The sequence below is a fragment of the Panthera tigris genome, chromosome D1 (assembly GCF_018350195.1).
Source record: "Panthera tigris isolate Pti1 chromosome D1, P.tigris_Pti1_mat1.1, whole genome shotgun sequence".
NCBI classification, from domain to species: domain Eukaryota; kingdom Metazoa; phylum Chordata; class Mammalia; order Carnivora; family Felidae; genus Panthera; species Panthera tigris.
In genome coordinates, this window is record NC_056669.1 from 48,059,979 (window position 1) to 48,086,166 (window position 26,188).

At 36.4% G+C, this 26,188-nt stretch overlaps 1 protein-coding gene across 2 annotated transcripts in view; it reads left to right on the forward strand.

Moving 5' to 3' along the window:
• Window positions 1-26,188, forward strand: part of LOC102972156 (disks large homolog 2) — a 768,935-nt gene that overhangs the window by 171,964 nt on the left and 570,783 nt on the right. For both annotated transcript variants that reach the window (XM_007078972.3, XM_042959513.1), the window contains exon 4: window positions 19,466-19,590. In XM_007078972.3, coding sequence (XP_007079034.1) covers window positions 19,466-19,590 — 125 coding nt within the window. The remainder of the gene's footprint in view (window positions 1-19,465; window positions 19,591-26,188) is intronic.

The following is a 26,188-nucleotide window of genomic DNA, read 5'->3' on the forward strand; positions in this document are numbered from 1 at the left end:
ATTTGAAAATTATTTACTTTTTCAAGGATTAAAAAGGAATCCACCTCACCCAAAGACTGGGCAATTCTTGCCTTTGTCTTTAGATGAATTGAAATTGAAATGAATTCAGGCATCAAGCCAATTCTCTTCCTAGTCCTATGCTGCCAGCCAAAAAAAAAAAAAAAAAAAAAAAGCAGTTAGTGGAAATTATGCTGCCTGTATCCTACTCACAAAAGGAAACAAATGTTCCAGTACAAAGTCAGTAGGAGGTTTTTGATACCAGATGAATTCTCTTTTCTTTCATTGCACTTGGATTTGTCCATAACCACACCCACAGTTTTTAATAAATGATCCTTCAGGTTCTAAGTAAAGCCTTGTTAAAAGGTGAACTTCTAAGATACTTTATGCAAAATGTAAAAAGATTCATATACTGCTCCTGAGCATTTTTAAGAAGTGAAAGGCTTATAGTATGTTCTAGTAAAATTATTTTATTAAACTTGTTATATGCGTTTGTTTGAGCTGGGTAAAAAAATTAAGTAGAAATAGAGCGTATCTTCAAAAAAAAAGATTTTTTTGTGTGTAACTTCTTTAACAGTCCTTAAATTAATTCTAGATATGACCATCAGCTAAATACCAAATACAACCCTGATTTATAGTCGAAGTTCAGTATTTTTAAATGAGCAAATGGAAGAATGAATGAATGTTCTAGCCTACAATTGAGAATCTGTTTTTCATACAGATGTTGTCCTGGACGCTGTGGCCTACAAATGGGAACCGTCCAGACTTGCCATGAGAAGTGATTATAGGAAAATGTTTCACTTATGTAAAAAAACTCTACTAGTGCCTTTTGGGGGAAGTCTTCTAAGATGTCCCAAGGTGGCATTTCAATGGGTTATTCATGAGACTGCATTTCACTGTGGTTTGTGTGTATGTATTTCACTGTGATTTGTGTACATGCATGTGTATAATACATATATACATGCATACATATATGTGAATATATATGTGTTTATGTGAAATTTATTAAATGAATATGAATTCGTACATTACATATATAATTTGGTAGTAACATCCTAAAACTTTTATCTGCATATGGCCTTAACTGCCCCTGCTCTGCCATGGTAGTTAAAATCATTTTCCTCATCCTAGGATGAGAGCAATATACCCTTAGGCAGACAGGCATACCACCCATCCAACATTAAATGCTGTGAAATGACGGCATTTGGATAATAAGGTTCTCTCTAAAATGCTGTGCTGTGCTTTGTTATCAGAGATTTGTGCCCTGACCTTCTAAAGAAGCTGCTGTTTTCAACTCAGCTTTCATTTTTTTCTGAGGTTGTCACTTTTGCCATCTGCTAGATGTATCTTCTGGGAGACAGGAGCTGTGTGCACACAAACTTTCAAGGAAGCATTATTGCATAATTTGCTTGAGGTCAAAGCCAATATTCTGGAAGTTGGTTCATCATTTATTGTGATGTGGCAGATATTAGAGGACTTTATAAACACGTTGTGCTTTTGAAGTATATTCACAAAGTATTGAACGTAGCAGAATGTGACAAGTAATATTTATGCCTCAATGAGAATTATTAATCTGCCCAAAGTACAACGATAGACCAATGTTTGTTTGTTTGTTTGTTTTGTCAGCTCTACTTACCCTTGGACTTCAGTTTCTGAAAAATATTTTTAGGGAATCAGAGAAGTGAATGAAAAGTAACTTTTTGTTGCCAAATCATAAAATTAAAATTTATTTCCACTGCAAAATAGGAGAAAGTAAACACCCTATCTTTCTGCTTCTGCTTTTAAAAGAATAAGAACCAAAGAGATTTTTTTTATATTCTAGTTAAGTACCTTCTAAAAGAAATATATACCTCCCTGTTGCACTCCAATTTATTTACTTTACCTTCAGATGTAGATATATTCTAGAATTGATACTGAGAATTAAGTATTTTATATTGTGTTCTTAAATTATTAGTCAAATATGAGCTCTTTAGAGAAAAATGATTTAGGCAGAACTTCACTCTAATAGATGAGAACAGACTCTAAGAGGAATATGAAGTAGATTTCAAGCCTCATTTTCTTTTAAAGTCTGATTGGATTCTGCCTGTGATTAGGGAGTTATGGGGAAACCAGGGAGGTGAATTAGTTCCTTCAGGCTTCTGTTGTGCAAACTATTATTCTATTGCACATCTCGATACAGCAGGAGGCTGAATGAGTTTTTTCTTCTTCTTCTTCAAAAGGTAAACTGCCTAATCTTTTGTGACTGGTATAATACATAAAATAAACAGATATTTAAATAGTCTATTTTAAGGCATAACTAAGATAAAGCTCATAAAGTGCTTAACATAGTAATGATCAATAAAAATAAAGCTCTCATTCATTCACTTATTCAACAAATACTGCATATTTACCTCGTGTCCATGAGTAAAATTAATGTAGTTTCCTCCCTATGAACCCAGTGTTTATGATACAGTGTTATAACTGTGACAGGAGAAATAAGATTAATGTGCTCTGGGAGCACAAGAAAAGCCTACCACCTAAACCCAACTGGTGAGTCACACAAGATTTACAGGAAGGATGATGCTTGAGCTGAGTTTAGATGAATAGGGGCCAGAGGAAGGCATGGAGATGGAAAAGGCATGGTTGTATTTGGGAGAGTATAAGAATAAAGGGAGAGAGGAGGAATGGAGGGAGATGGGACAAGAAGAAATTAAGGACAGATCATAAAGGGTTTCTGTGGGCAGAGTAAAGAAGGTTAAACGTTATTCAAAAGCTAAGGAGAACCATTATGTTCAGCACTTTGTAATACAGGACTTAGTTCTCAAAAAGCTCTGCTCAAAGCAATACTGTTACAGTAAAAGTTATGAGGGATGCCTGGGTGGCTCAGTCAGTTAAATATCCCACTCCTGATTTTGTCTCAGGTCGTGATCTCACAATTTGTGAGTTCAACACCCCAAGTTGGGCACTGTGCTGACTTTGTGGAGACTGCTTGGGATTCTCTCCTCCTCCCTTTCTCTTTCTCTCTCTCTCTCTCTCTCTCTCCCTCTCTCTCAAAATAATTAAATAAACTTTAAAAACAAAGAGTAAAAATTATTAAACAACCTGGCCAATAAAAGGTAATGTGTGATTACACCATGCAAATAGTGTACTTTTGTGTAATTTTAGTGGACTTTTCCATGCCAGCATGAGTATTACACCTTAAGAGCTTTTTCAACTCAATGCTCCAGGAAGGCTTCATAGTCCATTGGGATTGGCACAAGATATAAAAACAATTTGCCATCGCTAATCTATAGCACTGTAAAACAGACATAATCTAAGTGGAAGAGCACAGTCTTAAAATGAAGGACCCCAGTAGAAAACAGAGTCTTCCACTTCTTTTTTCTTCATTTTAAATTCAATCGTTCATTTATCTCACTATCTCTAACTATTTTGGAGGCATTTATGATGTGGGATGACAAAGATAAACCAGAAACAAGTGCTGACCTCATGTTCATGAAGGTGAGGCTAACAAATAAGTATATGTATATATGTGTGTGTGTATGTATATATATATATATATATATATATATATACATATATATATATGTATATATATATAACAAATATGTACACACACACACATACACACATTGCAAACTCAAAGTAGGGAGTGGAAAATGCCTAAGGAGGGGTTAACCACCTGCTCTGGGACCTTAGAAGAGGGAACAGTTGCTTCCAATTGTGAGGAGTGGATTGGTTTGAGATCAGTCCCAGAGCAAGTAACAATTGCTCCAGGCCCTGGGTTGGCAGAATTTAAATATAAGGACAGGGAGAGCCAGCAGGCAAAACTACAAGGTTTCTCACGACCATCCATACAAAGCAAAGTGAGCAATAGAGTTGATCAGGATGGTTCCTAACTGGAAGACAATAGTGAGAAATGAGGGTTGAAAAGCAAGATAGAGTCCAGTCATGAAATGCCATGAATGCTATGCTAAAAGAAGTTGGCCTTTATTGTCCAGGCAGTAGGGAGCCAATGGAAGTTGCTTTTTTCCCTCTGGTATTCCTTTGCTACTTAACATACACTGACATTCAGTGTCATTTTATGTCTGTATATCCTATTTCCCCACAAGACTGTAAAATCTGTGGTGTCAAGGACTTAAACATTACTTGTCTTGCACGTAGAAAGTATCCAGATTGGGTGGGAAGGGATATAATTTTTATTGAGTACACTTTATGTATCAAACAATAGTGGATGCCTTACACATGAAAACATTCTTTGCACCAGTATAACAGTCACTGTTTTGAAATGAGGAAACTAAAACCCAGAGGAATTACAGAACTAGCCCAAAGTTGCACACTTAGTAAATAAAGTCAGGAGACCAACCAGGTCTATCAGCTCTAAAACTTGTACTCTTCCCACTGTATTACAATGTTTGATTGTTTGTTTGAATTACTCATTTCTTTTTTTTAAGTGTGTTTATTTGTTTGTTTGTTTTTGAGAGAAAGAGGGGAAAAGCACACACGTGAGCAGGGGGAGGGACAGAGAGAATCCAAAGCAGGCTCTGAGCTGTCAACACAGAGCCTGACACAGGGTACTAGCTCACAGACCATGAGACTATGACCTGATCTGAATCAAGAGTCTGACACTTAACCAACTGAGTCACCCAAGTGCCCCAGTTACTCGTTTCTTGAACATATATTTCTTGAATGGTTGTGTATGTGCCTGGCCCTATTCTAGGTACTGAGAATACAGAATAGTGGTGAACACAACAGAAGAGTCCCTGCCTTCTACAGCTTACACTCTAGTTGGCGAGCCAAACAATTAATAAATAACAAATAAAATAAATTCAGATGGTGGTAAATGGTATGAAGAAAGCAGGGTGATAGATGGAGAGTGCTATATAGTGGTGGTGGCGAGGAGTTTATTAGTGGTCAAGGAAGGCTCCTTTGAGGTGGTAACACATAAACTGACTTCTGAAGAATAACAAAGATGTAAGAATCCTGGAAGGAAACATGAAAGCAAACACAAAACCCCCAAGGAAGAAATGAAATTGAATTTGAACCTTTATGGTTGGGAGAATGAAAGTAAAAGAGTGTATCAAGAGGAAACAAATATTCATGACTTAAGATTATTTTGCCCCCTACAAAAGCTATAGTATTTAGATATTAACCCGGCTAACACTTACTGAGCACCCAGTGTCTGATAGGCTTATTGGCAATTTTGGAGCCCTTATAGTGTACCATGTTAAGTTCTTTGTGAGAATTATCTCATGGACTGTTTACAACAGCAGTTCTTTCTTAAAAAAATATAATTTATTGCCAAGTTGACTAACATACATTGTATATAGTGTGTTCTTTTGGGGGTAGTTTCCCATGATTCATCACTTACATCCAACACCCAGTGCTCATTCCAACAAGTGCCCACCTCAATGCCTATCACCCATTTCCCCCTCTCCCCCAAGCCCTTCCATGACCCTCAGTTTGTTCTCTGTATTTAAGAGTTTTTATGGTTTGCCTCCATCTCTGTTTGAAACTCTTTTTTCCCCGTTCCCTTCCCCCATGGTCTGTAAAGTTTCTCAAGTTTTACATATGACTGAAAAGGTACGATATGTCTTTCTCTGACTGACTTACTTCACTTAGCATAATACCCTCCATTTCCATCCACATAGTTACAAATGGCAGGATTTCATTCTTTCTCATTACCAACTGGTATTCCATTGGATATGTAAACCACATCTTCTTTATTCATTCATCAGTTGATGGACATTTAGGCTCTTTCCATAATTTGGCTACTGTTGAAAGTGCTGCTATAGACATTGGGGTACATGTGCCCCTATGAATCAGCACTCCTGTATCCTTTGGATAAATTCCTAGTAGTGCTATTGCTGAGTCGTAGGGTAGATCCATTTTTAATTTTTTGAGGAACCTCCACACTGTTTTCCAGAGTGGCTGCACCAGTTTGCATTCCCACCAACAGTGTACAACAGCAGTTCTTAATAAACGTTTTGTTTTATGACCCCTTTCACTGGAGTTGGTGACTCCTATATTGTTTATATGCATTTTAACTATCAATATGTATTATATTAGACATTAAAACTGAAAATTTTTTAAATATATATTAGGTAATTTATAAGTAATAACCTGTTACATGTAAACATAGTAGCTTTTTATTAAAAATAGCCATGTTTTTCAAAGCAAAAAGAATTATCAGGAAGATTAGCATTATTTTACACTTTTCAAATTTCTTTTATATCTGGCTTAATCTAACATCTATATTCGTTATCTTTCATCTGTGTTTAATCGATATGCATGTTGTTTTAGTTGAAGTAAATGAGGAAAATGTGATTTCACAGATACATGAATGGAGAAAAGTGAAATGTTTTTATAGCCTTTTCAAATAATTGTGGATATTCTTTGACACTACACTAAGACTTGGCAAAGGAAAATTTTTTAAAGGTTAATTTCAATGTGGAATCTGAAACCATTTTGATAAACTTTTTGTACAATGTTGTTCTGAAATTTATTCATCTGTCTTATACTTTAAATAGACCTTTTACCACAAATATGGGTTTATAATGTCATATTCATACAGACCCTCCAAATGTTGACTTTTTCATTATGAAATATCAAAAGAATCCTATTTGTTAATATTAACACCCATCTCATCAGAAAAGTCTTTGATGTTTGGAAAGTTGTCATGCTCATGGTGATGGACGCAAGGTTTCCAAATTCTAATATTTGGTTGAAAAGTTGAATTTTATTGTTGACAACAAATACCATCAGATGTTTCCCTGAAGAAACAAGGTCACTTCCTTAGTTTTCAAAACATTTTGCCAAATATCCAAGACTAAATAATCATAGCTTGTTTATCAGTTATTCTCTCAAGTAAACATGATATTCAATGAAAATGTGGTTAGCTTACTTGCAACTTAAATACATCATACAATCTTTTTTTTTCCCCTGGGAAAACTCTATGCAACACACCACAGAGGCATCTCTCTCATTTCATCATGCAGAATATCACAACTTTATGCACTCAAAAGTCAAGATCTTTTTAAAAATAAATTAATAATAATAATAATTTGCACTGTTTCATCAAAGATATTCTTAATTAAAACTAACAATTTTTGTTATCAGCATACAGTTAAGAAAGAATTCAATTTGTGAGTACATTTTGGTGCCACTGCCTTAATTTGTGCTAAGGCCTGAATAGTTTTGCCCCCATTGCTTTTGCACCATCGTGCAAAGTAAACACATGGAGAAAGGAAAATAACATTTTATTATTGTAAAAATGTTTTTAATCTTGAGAACATTTGAGTATTCCTAGTATAACCAGTCCAAAGGTATTATTATTCCTTTTTTTCTAGTGAATAAATATAAATGAGAGAACTTCAGAGAATTGCTCAGGATGACAGGTAAGAAGTGGCAGAACTAGGATCTAAACATAATAGGAATGATTCTAGAGCTTGTTTTCTTAATCTATTCCAAGACAGTGATGCCCATAGATGATAGCAAGTGCTCATTTCCATCCCTCTTGACCTCGTCAAGATTGGTACAGGTAGAGGTAGGGGTATAGGTTGAAGGCTTGTTTTGTCAGAGTTATAATCGGTTATTTCCAAGTTATTTCAAAGGAGAGTTATATGGCTGTAACAAGTGAGCACCTACCATACTGCCAGGAAATAATAGACACTATGTATATATACGTTATATATATAATATATATATACATATATATATATATATATCACTCTATGTATATATATCACTATATATCACTCTATATATCTATATCTATATATATTGATATATATCAGCCTTTTAACATTTTAACAAAAAATTCTCATGATTCAGTAAAGAATGAAAAGAATAAGTTTGTTTTCAAAGATGTGGAATAGAAAAAAGTAGAACATGCAAATTGTTGATTTCAGAGAAAATGGGAAAATTACACTTTTGAAGTACAATGAATCAAAAGAAATGGTGTATAAAGTGATCATTCATGGCATTTTGCAATATTCTGGAAAATAGGAAATGAGGAAATTAACTAGGATAGATGCAGTGGGACTAGAAATAAAAGGTGAAAATGAAAGATACTCAAGAGATAGAATCAACAGAACTTGGAAAATGATTGTTGACAACGTTCAGGGAGAAAAGAGACAAAGAGAAATTTGAAATATTGTGCCACACTCACACTGTTCTTGTGTATGTGGCACATCTCCCCAACTAGACTGTAAGCTCTTTGAAAACAAGGATTGCATCTTTGTTGTTGTTGTTGTTGTTGTTGTTGTTGTTGTTGTTATCACAATCTGACACAATGTTGAGCACGTTGTAGGCATTCAAATACCAGAGTTAATCAGGCAACTCAACCTTTAGCCCTCTTACATTAAAACCAAATAACCCCTTTCGCCTAACCTTTCCTTATTAGCTCATTCATACAAATTATTTTAAGTATTCTTCCATTTTGTTTAACTCAGTAGTCATTTATTGAGCATTTGCTGTCACCAGGAATTGGATTAAGAGCTAGATGCAAATATAGTGTGGCCCCTGTCCTCCAGATGCTAAGAATTTAGAGGAAGATAGACACATATATAAATAACTCTATGGTCTTACTCACAATTTGAATGAAGTCATGTGGAATCACAGAGGAAAGGGCAATCACTTCTGCCTGAAGCAATTGGAGAAAATATCAGATAGGATTTGAGATGAATTTTGATGTTTCAATGGCAATTCAACAAGAGAAGAAGAGAAGTGTTCTTGGCAGAGGAAGCAGGTCAGTTTAGTTCATGCAAAAATTTATTCAATTCTTTTCACATATAGGTACTATATTATTCTGGCACAGGAATTGAATAACTTAGTTTTAATACTTTGAATTGGTGCTCAAAGTAGAACCGGGAAGGTAAACATGTAAACAAGTATAATATAGTGTGCTATGTGTAATAATAAAATTGTGACCCAGGCACAGAATAATACAGAGGAGGATGAAGAGGATAGTGGGGACCTACTTTCAGGCATTTTGCTTTATATGCTTCCAAGGGATATATAAGACTATATAGAAACAAGTAGTGAACAATTTAAAAAGCAATTACCCTTAGATCATCTCTCTCATTTGTGTATATATTCCTTTAGTCACTGGGTTGAACTGTGTGACAACTATGGAATGTGCCTCACGAACTGCCAATTAGAGGGAGCATAATTGACCCAGACCTATATATATGTATTTCAATTTAATAATTCTCTAACATTTAAAATTTGATATTCACTTAAGAAAATTTGATTCCTGATTTCTGTAAGGAAGGGAGAACAATCCTTCAACATTAGACCCCCATTCTAGCATGGCAGAAATTCAAGAGCTAAAGAGAACCTCTTCCCTTTAGGTAAAATATATGCTCATTCCCCACTTCTTATTTTTATTCCCAGTATGGAGATCAGTTGCCATTTAACCACACTCCTGCTCTATTGTTTTACCTCTCCTGGGCCCATTTCACTCTCCTATATATGTTGTCTGCCTTAATAGCTATTTGAATTTGAGATCTGCTATTTTGAGCACATTTTACCATGAAAATAGTGTGAAATTAGTTAGGCCTGGAAAACAGAAGAGCAATGAGGACAACAAATGAAATTCTAAGCTGGGACAGTGATAATAGAAACTGGGAGGAACTGGATGGATTTGAGGATATTTTAGGGGTAGAATCAACAAGACATGATATTTAATAAAATATAAGGACTGATGAGCAGGCAGGAGTCAAGAATGACTCTCAGATTCCTTGACGTGGTAAAAAAGTGACTCGTGAGCTACATTTCTTTCTGGGAGCTGTTGAGGAGTGCATATTAGCTTCTAATGGCATTTCAGCTAGATATGATTGCAGGGCACAAGAGACATGATACTTGGCAGTTTTGTAGGTGAGTGTAACTGACAACATTCTAAATCATATCTTAAGAATTCATAGCTTAAATATTGTATTTGATCCCAAATTACTCTCCTTGCTTTCTGACTCATTCTACCAAGCCTATTTTTAACTTAGCCTGTTCACCGTCCTTGAATTAATCATGGTAAAATATCATATTTATCTGGTCATTCCTTACTAAGAATACCTGCTTTCTCTAAGAAAGCCCGTACTCCTAGGTCTGGCACTCACAAAACATATGCATATACCCTTAAAGAGTTGTTATGGGGACCAAAGGAATTAACTGTGCCTGGCTGGAACTTATTCCTGATATTCCTATAGTTACTTCCCTTATTTTCTTCCCAGTATCTTAACTATCCATAAAAGGGGAGTTGTAAGGTCTAGTACAGTGCCTGACATGTAGAAAGCACTCAGTGAGTGCTAACAATTATCATCATTCTTTCTCCAGACCTCAGTATTTTTTTTCTGCCACTTCAGTGACATCAACAGATCTCTCAAACTTACAAGGATCCAAATTGAACTCTTGATTTACCTCTTGCAATCTAGTTCCCCTAGCCACATCACAGTCTCTACATCTCATATATGGCATCTCTGTCCAGAATCTTTGATTCTTCTCCTTCCTTGAATATTCCAACCAACAGTAAATCCTGTCAATTCTACCTCCAGATCATGTCTCAAATCTTGCTATCCCTACTGCTTCCAGCCTATCTAGCCACCATCAATTTATGACCTGGGCTGTTTTAACTGGTCTTTCTGTCACCACCTTTTGCTCTCTCCAAAGTTTTCAAACAGCAATTAGTGTAATCTTTGACTAAACAAGACCATGTTACTCCACTGTTTTAAATTTTCATGACCCACAAAACCTACACCATCCTATTGAGCCCCCTGTGTCTGACCCCTGCTACCCTCTCTAACCTCTTCTCCCCCTTTCTTACCTAATCAGTTTACAGCTATTTCATTTTAGTTCCTTGAACAAGTTAAGCACTTTCTTCTTCTTAGGACTTGGTGCATCTCGTTCTTCTACTTGTAATTCTTGTAACTGCCATACTGCTTCACATTCTACCTGTCTTCTTATCTCTACCTTAGGTCTTTGCTCACTTTCACTGAACATTTTTGGCCATTTTTTTTCTTCTCTTTCCTTGTCTCTTTTTGTATTCCAAGGAGACTTCAGTATCAGCCACAAAGTACTCTGATTTGATCATCACTTTAATTATTCATGGGACCTTTACTACACTCACATGACTATCAGGGAGTGCCAGTTGATCTCTGAAATCTTGAGTCCTGAAATCCCAGTGTCCACAGAGTGCTGTTCCCTCTTCTATCCTCTGTTCTCCTAAATCTGTACTTTGACCTTGTCATGATCTCATTCTTTTTTACCCACTTCTCTTCTTCCAGGCTGAATGTATTCCTTGATTCTCTTCCTTTTCTATCTTTTCTGATTTGCATTCCTTATTCCTTTGAGAGTTAACTACATTTGCTTTTCAAATCTCAGCCCTAGAGCAACCAAACCTTTCCTTTTCACTGTTCATGATTACTAATCGCTGTGGGAGAAAATCCCATAACCGTGCTGATGATGCCCCACCTCAGTGCTGCTCAGCAGACCTCTACTCATCCTAAGGTGTTTCTCCTGCCTCACAGGTGCAATTCCAACCCTTTACTGTTTTATGTAAGTCATCAAATTCATTCTAGACTTTCCCTTTGGTATCCTGACATATAAATGTATCAGCAAAGACATTATCAGTTAAGACCACCTTCAGCTTTTTACTCCTCCACCTTAAAATAACCCTATAACTCTTCTGCCTTAAAATAATACTTTGTAAGAATTTAGTCCTTCTTATCCCAGATAGGAAATTATCCCTCCCCCTACCCAAGGCTGAGGTATGCTGTCTCAAAAAAACAAACTCATCTGTTCTTTGGTTAATCACATTTTGTGAGTATAAAAGCGCGTGTGTGAGTGTGTGTGTTTTTGTTTATAGTAAGATATATTTATAAGGAAAATTAAAGATGGACTTGCTCAAAATGACAAAGTCCAAAGATCTATAATTCTGACATCATTGGAAACTTTAATATATTGGTGAATATACTTTCAAACTTTTCTATGCATATATATTATAAAATATAAATCTTTTTTAATGTTCATTTATTTATTTGAGAGAGCGAGTGTGTGTGTGCGTGGGGGAGGGGCAGACAGAGAGGGAGACACAGAATCTGAAGCAGGCTCCAGGCTCTAAGCTGTCAGCACAGAGCCCAACGCAGGGCTCAAACCCACAAACTGAGATCATGACCTGAGCTGAAGTCGGATGCCTAGCCAACGGAGCCACCCAGACACCCCATAAAATGTAAATCTTATATTGTATTCTACTTTACCTGAATATGTATTGTAAATATATATTCATCTGATGATACCATTGTATTCCTTGCTGTGGTTTTACCACATGTATTTAACCAGTATCTATGGTGGGGACTCAAGAATCTGGACTCTAGACCCTATTCTCCTCCTTCATCAGGATTTTGCTTCCCATGGACTCCCTTTCTCTTTCATACCTTCAATCTCCAGTTCCAGGGGCTTCATCCCCTTAGCTCCCAGTGGTGCTTGAGTCCTCTCCCTGTCATCCTCTAAAACCTTGCCTCTTCCCTGCCTCCTTCTCATGAGACTCTACCACATGTCTCTCCTAAGAACAAAACTTTCACAAAAATAGTAATCACCCTTTAACTTATCATGAGTTCTTGGGCCTGTTTTAAACTGGCATTTTCTTTATACCTACTTATTGAAACCACTTTCTCTCTACAGTCCCCAACCCCTGAAAACACTTTCCTACAGTTACCAGTCCCCAAACACAGACCTCTGGTAGCTCCTTGGCAGCAAATACTAAATGCAACTCCTAGAAGTTTTAAGTAAGTGAAAACAGGAATCTCTTATTCCTAGACTAAGAATTATGATATTCAAAAACACATGGATTGTTGGGTGACATGTTTAAAAAGATTTTTTTTGGTGGGAGATCTTTATGTAGCTAACTGTAAGCAACAATAGTTAGAAATGTCTGAATTACACTTATATCTTTATACCCTAAGAATAGGCCTGTGGAAATGAGAAAGACTTTGAATGATTTTCAACAAGTAATGTCTATGAGAAAAAGACATCTTTTTATTCCTTGTGCCATTTCAGATTTACTGCCTAAAATAAAATATCATCCAGGACAATTTAGAAGATATTTGCTAACTCATGTATCTTTCTATTAAGTGACATTTTTACTTCTGGTATATAGCTTGAGGATTATTTTAATTTGCTATTGTCTGTTTTAGCCTTTTTTATATCTGTGCTCCATCTACTTATATTGTTCACTATTCTATATGTTAATCACTAGTCAATTTTTGCACTAGGAATTTTCAATCTAGATTTATATCACAAATTTGCAGATTAGAGGCTGAGGTATGATTATATATCCAAAAACTATATATATATATATACACACATATATATATATGTGTATATGTATATGTATATATTTATATTTATATTTATACACACACACACACACATATATATATGTGTGTGTGTATATATATATATATATATATATATAATTTTGCTGTATAACTGATATTAAATAAAAATAAACAAATGTCTTTGCTGGAGTAGCTGTGCAGAAAATAGACTTGGATGTTGATGATTCTGGGCAGAGAGTTAAAAGAACATATAGATTCTTCCTAGAATGAAGGGAATGTACAGGGCTCTTGGAGTTGGTAAGAGATTATGTAAAATTTCAGTATTATTCAACACAGGACATGGTTTTTAAAGGTTAAAAGAGTTTTACAGGGCACCTGCATGGCTCTGTCAGTTAAGCATCTGACTTCCGCTCAGGTCATGATCTCACAGTTTGTGAGTTTGAGCCCTGAGTCAGAGTCTGTGCTGACAGTGCAGGGCCTAGAGCCTGTTTTGGATTCTGTGTCTCCTTCTCTCTCTGCCCCCTCCCCACTTGTGCTCTGTGCAAAAATAAAATAAACATTAAAAAGTAAATTTCAAATATAAAATAAAATAAACATTTAAAAAATTAAATAGAAAATAAAAGTTGAAAGAGTTTGAGTCTTTATCTAGTTTTTATTTATCTCACAATTTTGACTACTGCAACCTAAGCATCCCTTTCCCCACATTCAGAATTTTTAGCTAAATTATCTTTACCAAAAGAAGAGTGGTTTAGACTTTTTAAAAAATCTAGAAAATGGTTTATTATTATTATCATTTTTTATTACTTACCTACCATCAAATTAATTTTTTTTTTTTTTAACCCAGGAAAGGCAATGTGATATAATGGAAAGAAAATCAGATTTGGAGCCTAACAAATATGACTTGAATCTGAATTCTACTGTTGACTTGTTTTCTGTGTTTAGAATGTTATCTCACTCTTCTTAGCCTCAGGGTTTTTCATTTGTTTGGTTTTTTTTTGTTTTTTAATGTATAAAAAGAGGGAAATGGTATGTACTGAATGGGGGATTATAAAACACCTAGGTCAGTGTGTAGCACCGAATAAATATGCAATAAATATCAGTTCCCTTGAGGGAATTTTTAGTATTTATGTAATTTTTGTATATTATTAGTTTATAATTTTTTTAAAGTCTCCTTCTTAGGTAGTTTGGATTATTAAGTACTTTTACTATTGCTAATTAGTAATTAATTTCTTGTTAAAAACAAGTCATTTTCTTTGAATATTTTCAGTGGTGATCATAGTATAATTAAAATTCCATAAATGTTTTGTTTCCTCTCACATTTATATACTGAGCATTTCCTGTTTTCATTATCACAATTTTAATGGCTCCAAAATAGTCCCACATTCAGATATATATACCCCAGTATTTTTAACCATTTCTCTATTGTTTGGATGTTTGTTTCCAGTTGTGAGTTGTTCTTTGTTTTGTTTTGTTTTTAACATTAAAAACATAATACTGTCATGAAGCTTTGAATACAAATCTTTGCACACATCGCTGATTATTCCTTTAGGATGAATGCCTAGAATTGAATTACCAGATCACACAATACTGTAAAGTAGGAACTTCTAAAAAAATCAAAGTAATTCTTTGTAAATAGAACATTCTGTAAATGCATATGATTACGATATAATTTTATTTTTCTCTTTTTTGTAACCCCCTTTTGGGAGTAATTTTCATGTAAAGAATAACTTCAAATGAAAGAGGAGCTTTTCTGAGGGTATAGTATTTATATTTGCAACCATCAGTTAATTGATAAAGTGTCTTTCCTCTTTGTTGATTCCTTTTCTGAGAGGAGATGGAGTATAGTACATGATGGAGGAAGTGCCATTTGGCTAGGCAATGGGCTTGTGCTCTTGGGGGAGAGTCAACAAATGTGGAGGTTTGGGAACCAGGAGAAAGAAAGGTTTGTGCCAACCACATTCATCAATCATGGAATCTGTCCAACTGAAAGGGAACAGCAGCCCACCCAGAGTCCTATACAGGGACTGCCCTCACCAGCATGGCACCTCACGGTTGCCATTGACTGGGTCAAGTTTCAACACTTGGTTAATTAGCCACAATTCTCAGGATCTAAGGATGTCAGCCAGGGGTCTGCCTGTTCACAAGGAGAGATTGCTGCTCAGAAAAGAGAGGTTCTGGGGTCTGCCCCTGCAGCTGGCTGGCTCTGTGATGATTATCAGGGGGCTGGAGTGATTCAGCCATGGAGAACAGCAGGTAGTAATTTCACTGCTGCTTTTTATCTGTCCCTCTCTCCACTGAATGCTGGCTGGTGGCAAAGGCCTGAAAAGGACGGCTGGGAGAGAACAATAAGGGGAGATGGAAAACACTTTAAATAATTTCCTTAGCTGAATTCAGATGAACATCCTCTAAAAAACCAAGGGGACTGGCCAGGCCCAGCTGGCAGACTGGTTTTAACTGAAACACAAAATTTGCTTTTGGAAATCCTTGAGACTGGGTACACAGGTCCAGTTACACTCTGCCTCTACCTACCTCTTTTCATGGTGGATTCCCTGACCCATTCTTTTCCTCAAAGTAGATTTGAGGGCAGGAAAATGTATATTAATAGATGCCAAAGCCACCATATTCTCCATATTAGAGTCAATTCCAAAAACAGTAGTTAAATGTTTCTAGATTGTCATCATAGCTATTACTTCAAAGATCTATTGATTAATAATGGAAGTTTTAAAAATGCAACAGTGATCAACTTTCACCTCTAAAGTATTCCTTTTTCTTTGTTGCCAAGAGTAGTTTTACTACAAATCTAGCCAAAGATCCAGAAGAATCTTTTAAAGTCATTCAGTTTAACCTCTCAGAAGATGCTCAGGTCCCTCATGGTCAGTGACTAAGCAGCTGCTCTGTAGGAGAAGGCCCCTACCTCCCTTCCAATAAAATACATAATTTTATTTTTTATCCCCTGCTCGGTTTTGACAAAGTTTGGACAGTTTTGTCTCATCATTCGTCCTTCAGCTAAGCCACAATTTGAATACCTGAGTTTCCATTTTTATTCTTGTAGCTATATGGAATAAAATGGCTTATACTTCTATATTGTATTTCTTAACACAGTGTGGACTTTCACCGTGTCTTTCTGAGTCTTCCCTTTAGCTCTTGAATACTCTCAGTAAGTTTATTTGTTGATTCATTCATCAATTATTTATTGAATAATACTATGTGCCAGAGAAAGAACCAAGAAACAAAGATGAATGCTACACAGTTCCTGTCTTCTACAAGCTTAGTTTGAAAAAAGGATAGACTCATAAGTATATAACATCAAAATAACATAGTGCATGGTGTAGATAAGCACAGAAAACTCAAAAGAGTACTAAATTACCCAGAGACATGGATTTGGGATGACCATTTAATATTTTCTATGCACTTGCATTCTCAGTCTTATCTTTTCCTCTTCATCTGTTGTGTTTCTTAAATTCTACATATGAGTGAAATCTTATATTTGTCTTTCTCTGATTGACTTATTTTGCTTAGCATATACATTCTAGTTTTATCCACATTGTTGCAAATGGCAAGATTTCATTCTTTTTGATCACCAAGTAGTATTGCATTTTTTGTATATACCACATCTTCTTTATCCAGTCGATGGACATTTGGGCTCTTTCCATCATTTGGCTAAGGTTGATAGTGCTACTATAAACATTGGGGTGCATGTGAGCCTTATCTTAGATAATGGAAAGAATTGGGCCAGGAAGATAGAAAATTTCTGGTAGAGAAAACAGCATGAGTAAAGGTCAGGAGACAAGTCATAGTGTGGACTCTGCAGGAAAGAGCCTGCAGCTCAGTTCGGTATTCCTGGCGGTAAAAGTGTAAAGCTAGAAATAAAGAAGATTAGGTTAAGAGCCAGATAGTGAATATTTTTTCTCAAATGGCAAAGTTTTGAATGCCCTTTCTAAAAATATGTATACTCTCAGGAGTAAGCATTTGAGTACCTCCAAGTCTGTGCTTGCCTCTTTCCCTATCCCCTTACTCAAGAAATTATCTCTGAGGTGCCAACTCTTGTAAAACCAATACACCCCAACTGATGTTCTTGGAACTAGACCCACATTGCAATGAAGATGCTCATCTCCCTTTCTTTTCTTCCCAAACCCCAAGATCTTAGAGAAACTGCCTCATAAGCCATCTAAATGCTGTCCTGGTAACCATATACATGACAATGTAGTTGACATTGCAGTGAAAATGTATTGATTACCAGATGCCAGCTTATCACTGCCTTTTCTGATCTTCCTCGAATTCCATGAAGGGAGAAATCTTCTGGTTTTTTTCCCTGCAGCCTTAGTTTCCCTGTAGCCTTAAAGTCACATAATACGTACTCTAACAAAACTGATAGACTCATCTGGCATCAATAGGTACCTAAAATCAAGAATAGAGTCACTTGCATTCATGGTAAATACTTACCTCATCCGGTTCATTTTGCTATCTTCATTTGAGAATTCTTGTCTGTGTCTTGGAACTAGTGTACCATTTCTCACCTCAGAGATTTTACATATGTTCTTCCTTTGCCTGGAACCTTCTGTCCTCATCCCCAGTTCCCATTCTGACCCCTTCAAAAGTTGTTAACTGCTCTACACCTTCAGGGAAAGTTCCTGGGTTTTGTTCTTTTGTTAGCCACTTCTACACCCTGAACTTATGCTTCATGTGCCTCATAAACTGAGATGTTCACTGCTATAGTTCCAGGACTTAGTCCAATGCCAGACATAGAGCTGGTGTTTAAAGAATATTAAGTAAATTTATGACCACATGACTGCTACTGAATAATATCTCTGTTAAATGAGATTTGGATTTTTTCGAAGAAAACCAGAATTAGAGAACTGCCAGAAGTATAAAGACATGGGATTTCAGTTGTTATGGTTGAATTATTAATTTCTGCCTTTCAACATAAATGTACAATTGTGTAAACAACCTTCTGGAATTTTTATTATTTAAGTCAATAAAAATTGCTAAACATTACCTTGATATTTGCAGTGATATAACAGTCAGGTTACAGCTGACCTTATCTTGACATTGAACTTTTCTGACTAATTGAATGTCCTAATTAATTTTTCTGGATAACTACTAAATTCTTAGTCCTCATCATTTTTTATCCAAGAGCAGAAATTAATCAAGTAATAGTAACTTTAGGAAGCTGTATTGGTTGTAGAGAAATTAAATATCCAGTGACAGAGGACTGGTTAAATACATGCTAATATATGACCTTGATGAAATATTTAGCCATTTAAAATGTATAATTATAAACACTACCTACGTATATGAATATGGCTTAAAATATAATGTGAAAACATAATATGAAAACATAATGTAGCCAGGGAGATGGAGATTAAAAAATTATTAAAAATAATAAATAAGTAAGATGGTTTGTGAATTTGGGGAAGACTTTTAATTATGTCTTACATACAGATTTTAGAAAGTTACATGTATATTGGATGTCAATTGCTATAATCTGCATGAGTAAGTATGAAAGCTTTATTAGAATATAAATTATCAAATTTATATTCTGCAGTAGTAATGCATTCCTTGCCTATGTCTATTGCAAATTAAAACCTGTTTATTACTGGAAAGTATCTCACATTTATTATAACCGTAGAAGAGAGACCTGCCTTCTGAAGTCAACATTTCCTGTTACATAGGAACACATTTATTTGATGCATAACGGTGCTGGAAATAACAAAATTAAAACAGCCAAATTCACTACTCTACCAAATCAATTTTCATGTAACTGGTTTCCTTCCATTCTTTTCCACATGTATGTATAATTTTTACAACTGACACTAATGTTTTTGCAGTTTTGCATATAACACAATTTGTAAGCTTGTATTTCCTACTGTGTAATGATTATTTTAATTGCTATGTAACAGAAACATTTCTTAAAAGCGAAAATATGAGGTCCTTTGTAGAAACAAAAATATAAGACCCCTTAGACCTCTTGCAATGCAGAGACAAACTTGAGTGTTTTTCCTGACCTTCCTTTGTCTGCTGACAGTGCACTTTATAGCTTTGCATAGAAGACTGTTATCACCTGATTTCCATTTGAGTAGTAAGATGATAACACAGGATGCAAGGGGAACTAGGTTTAGGTGACAGCCATATCATTTAATGTCTACTTATTGTTTCTCCAGGGGAATTCTGGCCTGGGATTCAGTATTGCTGGAGGGACAGATAATCCCCACATTGGAGATGACCCTGGCATATTTATTACGAAGATTATACCGGGTGGTGCTGCAGCAGAGGATGGCAGACTCAGGTAAAGCTCTGAAACGTTAGAATTATTTGGAAAGTAAATCTGCCACATCAATGAGACACATTTATACCTTTGCAGAATAATAATTTTACAAGGCTGTACTTGAAAGACACAGCTGTCAAAGCAAGCTTTCTGTAATGACTTTGCAGATTTCTTATTACTTACTAAATTTCAACTAGTATTTAATTTGTGTTTGTTGAAGGGCACTACATTCAACATTCAGCATGGCACCATGAGGAGGGTATGCAGATAAATCTCTTGTTCATGGGGCCTTCAGTCTAGTTGGAAGGAAGAATACTCAGAGCTGATGAGCAAATAATAAAATGTATAGAAAACAATATACTGTAAGTAGTATTAGCAGATAGGGCAATGGTATAGACACTGTATGTATTCATAGATTTATTTTTTTTAGTCCATTTATAAGGGCTTTCTGTAGGAGTTTGAACAGAGAATCTAAAACTATTCCATAGGAAGATTCTATTCTGGGTCTAAAACTAAGTAAGATTTCACTAACCCCACAAATCTGAATTAGAACATAGAAGGAGAAAGAACAAGTTATCCCAACCAAGAGAGAAGCCAACTGGATGAGGTTGACTGGATGAGGACCACAAGGTGAACTTGAGTAGGCAGATGGAGTGGAGTCACATAATGCACAGAATAGACTAATAGCTGTTTGAATCAGGACCCTTGCTCTTTAAAGAACCGAAGATTATTTGGGCAACTAAGAGGCACACAGGACAATCAGTAAATAATATAAAATTCTATCAGAGATCAAAGCACTAGCTAACAGGCATTGTAGATTGGAACAATTAAAAGAGATTTCCCTGGGGAGAAAAACATATCCCAGTGTTAATTTCATGCTTCTACTAGACTGTGAATTCCCTCAGGCCAAGAAGCTACATATAGAAGTGAACCAACAAATTCTTGCTGAGTGAATGAGTGAGTTTTTGAATTAATGAATTCATTAAAGGAGATGGAAAAAGAAGTTAAACTAATGAGTAGGGGGAGAGAAGGTAGCACAAGCAAAGTCTTATAGGTAAGAACGACTTTAGCTTATGGGGCACTTGGGTGGCTCAGTCAGTTAAGTGTTTGACTTTGGTTCAGGTCATGATCTCATGGTTTGTGAGTTTGAACCCCACATTGGGCTCTGTGCTGACAGCTCAGAGCCTGGATCCTGCTTCGGATTCTGTGCCTCCCTCTCTCTCTGCTCCTTTCCCACTCCCACTCTGTCTCTTTCTCTCAAAAATAAATAAATGTTGAAAAAATTAAAAAAAAAAAAAAGAATGACTTTAGCTTGCATGGGGCCACAATGAGGACTGTGACCTAAGTATCATACATGTAAGCCATGTAGCCTTTCCTTGTCTGTTTTTCTCATTAAACATAAGTAAGCTAGTTTACTATTTTTCTTATAAAGCAGCCAAGGACACTCTGTTCCCTATTCGCTTGTTTCAATGCAGTGATTACTTACGACAGCTTGTGGAAGAGAATCACAGGCTTTTTTTTTTTTTCAGGTGCATCTGCATCTCCTTTCAAGACAAAAAAACATGAGTGACACTCCCACAGGAAACACATGCTTTTTGACAATAGAATTTTCATGCTGAATTGATGAGATTAATTTCAGAGTACAGAAATATCCATGCTACAGAGTGAACAATTTGAAATAGATACTGTGTAATTCTCATGAGTCATAGTGGGGACTGGGTTTGCTAATACTGGATGCTGGTAAAGTGCCATTTTCAAAGTTTAAGAACAGAGTTGTTGGAAGATGGTTCTGAAATTGATAGCCCACAATCATTATCTCATACTACTCTGCCTAGAAATAGGGAAATTTCCATCTCTTAGCCAAATTCTGACTCTAAGGTTTGGGATACAATAGACTTTATGTTGAGTGCCTATCCCCACTGTTAGGAATGAAAAGTGACCGTGCTACCACTGTTTGACTGCAAATATAGGGAGCAGTCTCATGCCTGCAGAGGTAAAAGGAAATTCTGCTAGAAGCAGCATTGAATAATTGTAAATAGAATAATCATAATGCTAGCTAAAATTTGTTGAGATTTTATTATGTGTGGGGAATTGTGCTAAGATAGATAAATAGATGATAGATCAAAAGATAGATAGATGAAAGAAAGAAGGAAAGGAGGAAGGAAGGAAGGAAGGAAGGAAGGAAGGAAGGAAGAAAGAAAGAAAGAAAGAAAGAAAGAAAGAAAGAAAGAAAGAAAGAAATTAAGAAAGGAATATGAATATATGCAGTCATCTTTATACTTGCAGCAGCCATATGAGGTAGATACCATTATTTGGCCATAATATCAACTCATGAAATTAAGTCTTCACAACTCGGATGATCATCAAGCTAGCTTTGAATACATCCAAAAATTAATCCTGAATATCACTTATGTACTCTCTTAAGTTCTAATTCAAGAGTAGAATCTTCTACCTCATGTGGTTCCTTCATAGAAACTCCTAAAGGCAAAATTTTTCACAATGTTAAGGGGCAAATCTAAACATTACAAAGTTTGTTATTTTTCTATTGAGTCACATTTTTTTTTATTCTGTCCTCTACCCATGGGTCTTGTTCTGGCTTCCTGGAGCCAGGGCTACAGCCTATGACTGCATATGTAAATACTGCCTCTTAAGGTTGTGTAGTAAACAACTTGGAAAACTGAATAGTGGTCCTAACTTGAGCAACTAAAAATACCTACTCTCCAATCCACATTGCAGCCTTTTGCTATGTGAAGACAGCTATTGATTGGATCTCTATTTCACTTCGATAAATCCTTGCTACTCCCACGGAGATTGTTTCCCCCCTTACTGCTTCCTGCCCTGAATTGGAATGTCCGGGAGACATCTAAGAGATCAAGAATAATTGATTGAAACCTGGCAGCATGACATTAAGTGTAGATTTTTAGAATTTGGCAATCTATTTATTTCAAAGCCTTTATTTTACAGAGGAAACTGAGGCTCAGTAGGATGACTTATCCTAAGGTATAAATCTTTGGAAGCTCTACTTTAAATAGAATCCAAATGTTTTGACTCAAGTAATTAACACCATAAGGTAGTGTTAAGGGATAGTAACACCCAAGCCCACCTAACAGGCACACTGTTCAGAGATGGACCAACAAGCTGTGATGAATACTTTCAATCTCACCATTAGTCCTTTGGACAAGAGAGCAGCATGTTACAATGAGCTCTGGGAAGATGTAGGTTCTAATCTGTATACTAACATAATTGGTCTTGGAAAATTAGACTCTTTCAGTCACTGTTTTCTTTTCTGTAAAATGATGACAATAATACTGACTCCATTGAGTTGTTCTGTGGATTCAGTGAGAAAACCCATGTCCCTAGCTAAGTCAGACATATATTAGATGCCCAATAAATTTTATCAGTGTCTCCCCCTTTTCCTTACCTGCCCTCTCTATCTCTCAGTGGTCTTTCCTCTGCTCTTGCCTGTTTTTTTTCTCTTTCTCATTGGTTTTCTATTCCCTTTCATCTCATTCCTTCTATATTTCTTTCAGTCTCTTTTCAGCTTCCACATCTTTCCCTAAACTTCCTATTCCCATCTGCTTGTACTCCTTTTGTTCCTAGTTATTACATGGAATTAGAGCCCATTTAGAAACAAGTATGGTACCAAAAAAGTTTCTATATTTCTGTTCTTGAGTTTATAATATAGTCAACTGAATCTGCTATGTTTCCCCCACTTAAAAAATAAGTTTACAAACTAAACGTGATTATCTTTTATTTGAAAAATCTTTGTTCTTTCATGTGAGTTAAACACTATTTTTAAGTGTGTTTTTCCATATTATGAATTATATTTTTAACAAATAACACTAAAACTTATAGAGAAGGTGGCATAGAGAAAAGTGCAGTAATGGGTCTGCTCCTCGAAGAGTAGAAATCTAGATTCTACATTAGTGGATATATTATAATCATATCAACAATAATAATAGCAAAGACCCACATAGTGCTTCAGTGTGCTAAGTACTCTTCTGGCACATTAACTCATTTAAAGTGTACAACAACTCATTGAAACCCACACTTTTATTACCTCCATTTTTCAGAGAATTAAAGAACTGAGAGATTGAGTAACTTGCACAATATTGCATGACTAGGAAATGTTGGAGCCAGAATTTGAACCCAGGAAGTCTGGCTCCAATGTCCATGGCTTTACATTCTAAGTTATTCTCAGGAGAAAGGGGAGACACTTAAAGATACACTGTAGGAGGTAACGTTCTGAAAATGCCACTCCTCAGCATTCCACACCGTAATCCATAGAGCCTGTGACTATCATATCACTCCTATCATTATGTTATGTTATATGGCACAGTTGACCTTAATATAGGGAGAGTATTCAAGTGAGCCTGATCTAATCATTAGTTTTAAAAGTGGAGAACTTTCTCTGACCATTGGCAAAAGTCAGAGATTCAAAATGGGTGAAGTACTTGAGACTGTTGCCGGTTGGAAGACAGAGGGAGGAGGCCATGTGAGAAAGAATGTGAGTGGCCTCTAGAAGCAGAGGGTCTTCAAGTGGACAGCCAACAAGGAAGCAGGGACTTCTGTTCCACACTTGCAAGAAACGGAGTCCTACAACGACCATGTGAGCTTGGAAAAAGTCCCTAAGCCCCCAGATGAGACTGTTGGTGGGCTGATATCTGGATTTCAGCCTGTGAGAACCTGAGCATTCCAGCCACACTGCACCAGACTTTTGATCTATGAAAAGAGTGAGCTAATAAATGCATGTTGTTTTATGCTGTTAAATTTTTGGTAATCATCTAAGGAGCAATGGAACACTAACATATACATCATTCTAGGAATTCTAGGTTCATGGTTACAAAATCTTCCTGCATGAGCTCAGTCACACTCAAGATGAAGTGAGTGTGCAGGCTTGAGACACAGATGAAATAAGAGGTGATTCTCTGCCTTGTGAGATTATACTCCAAATTGAGCTCAGGTCTCAGGGGTTACCCCAGAAGAGAGATGTAGGAGAAAGAACATACTATTTGGAGTTGGAGGACCTGGGTTTCAAGTTCTGCCTTTCTAGCTGTGTGACCATGGGGATCTTTTTAAGCTCTCTGTGCTCCAGTTCCCTTACTGATAAATTGGAGATAGGAACACAGATCTCAGGAAGCTGTAGTAAGGATTAAATGAAACATTGAATGTGAAGGAATCATGTAAAATTCAAGGTCCTCAACACAGCTTGTTCTGCCAAGCCAGCCATTTAACGGCATCCTGAACTTGAGCCATAAGTCTGTGACATCCAGTAAGGAACACTTATGGTAGAAGTCTAAAATAACTCCCAGTGACCCGCATCCTATGTAGTCGCTTCCCCTTGAGTGTGGGCAGAATCTGTGAGTATGATGGGATTTCACTTCCATGATAATACTGCTGTATGTGACAGAAGAGATTTCACAAATGTAATTGAGGCCCCTAATCAGTTGACTTTGAAGTAATCAAAAGAGAGATTATATCATGTCTGCCTGACCTCATTATATGAGCCAAGAGACTGTACTGCCACCTGGACAAAGAAAATTCCATGTTGTAAGAGGATCTTTGGAAGAGGTCATGTGGCAAGTAACTGAGGGCAGCTGATAGGAGTTGAGAGTGGTCCCTGGCCTATAGCTAGCAAAAAGGACGATTTCAGGAATATGGCTGAATTCTGACAATAGATACATGAGCCTGGAAGAGAACCCCATGGTCCTGAAAGGGATGACATCCAGATGACAAAATAAACAAAGCAGACCTTGACACCTTGACTGCAGCCTTGGGGGACCCAGAGTGAATGACTTCACTAAGGTGTACTCAGACTCCTGACCCACTGGAGCCTGAGATAATAAATGTATGTTGTTTTCAACTTCAAAAGTTGTGGTAATTTATTACACAGCAATAGAAAACTGATAGGAATGCTATGGAATTCTGGACTCTGAAATTCCCTTGTGTCAGGGCTGCAGAGTGGCTTGCCCATTGCAGGCCTCTGCCAGCACGACCCCACTCTGAACTCCAGAAACACTGATCAGGCCTCATAGCTTGCCTCAGGCTCTTCCCACCCCTGGAGGAAAGAGGCAAAAGGCACAATGAGAAACAAGGGATGAATGGAGATCAGAAATGGGGAAGAAACCAGTCCCCCAAGGGAAGAGACAGCAGAAATGTGTTTCCTCTGATGGCTGGAGATGTGCCTCTGAGCTGGAGTGAGAGGGAGAGAGTCAGAGCTATGGGGAAAATGGGGAGTGAGAGCTAAGTTAAGAGGCAATGCAAGAGAGCATGTAGTGGTTTAGATTAATTTCTGTGGACAATGATCTTTTCCCCATGCAATTTCTTTTTAAATATAACTTATAGTGTATATGTGTTTATGGATAAGATAGCTGTCCTTTGTGGAATATGTATAAAATGCAGAAGAGTAGACAAAAATTAAAACAGCACACTCACTTTTACACAACACAAAGTCAATTACTGTTAACATGTTTTATACATTTATTTCTGGGGGTTTTTTTGTGTTTTTTTTTTTTTTAATTTTGTTCAGATCATGCTCTATATATTTAGCATTTAACTTCACATAACCTTCTTTCATAAACCTCTCCCTAGATAATTTTTAAAAACCTTTACAAATATT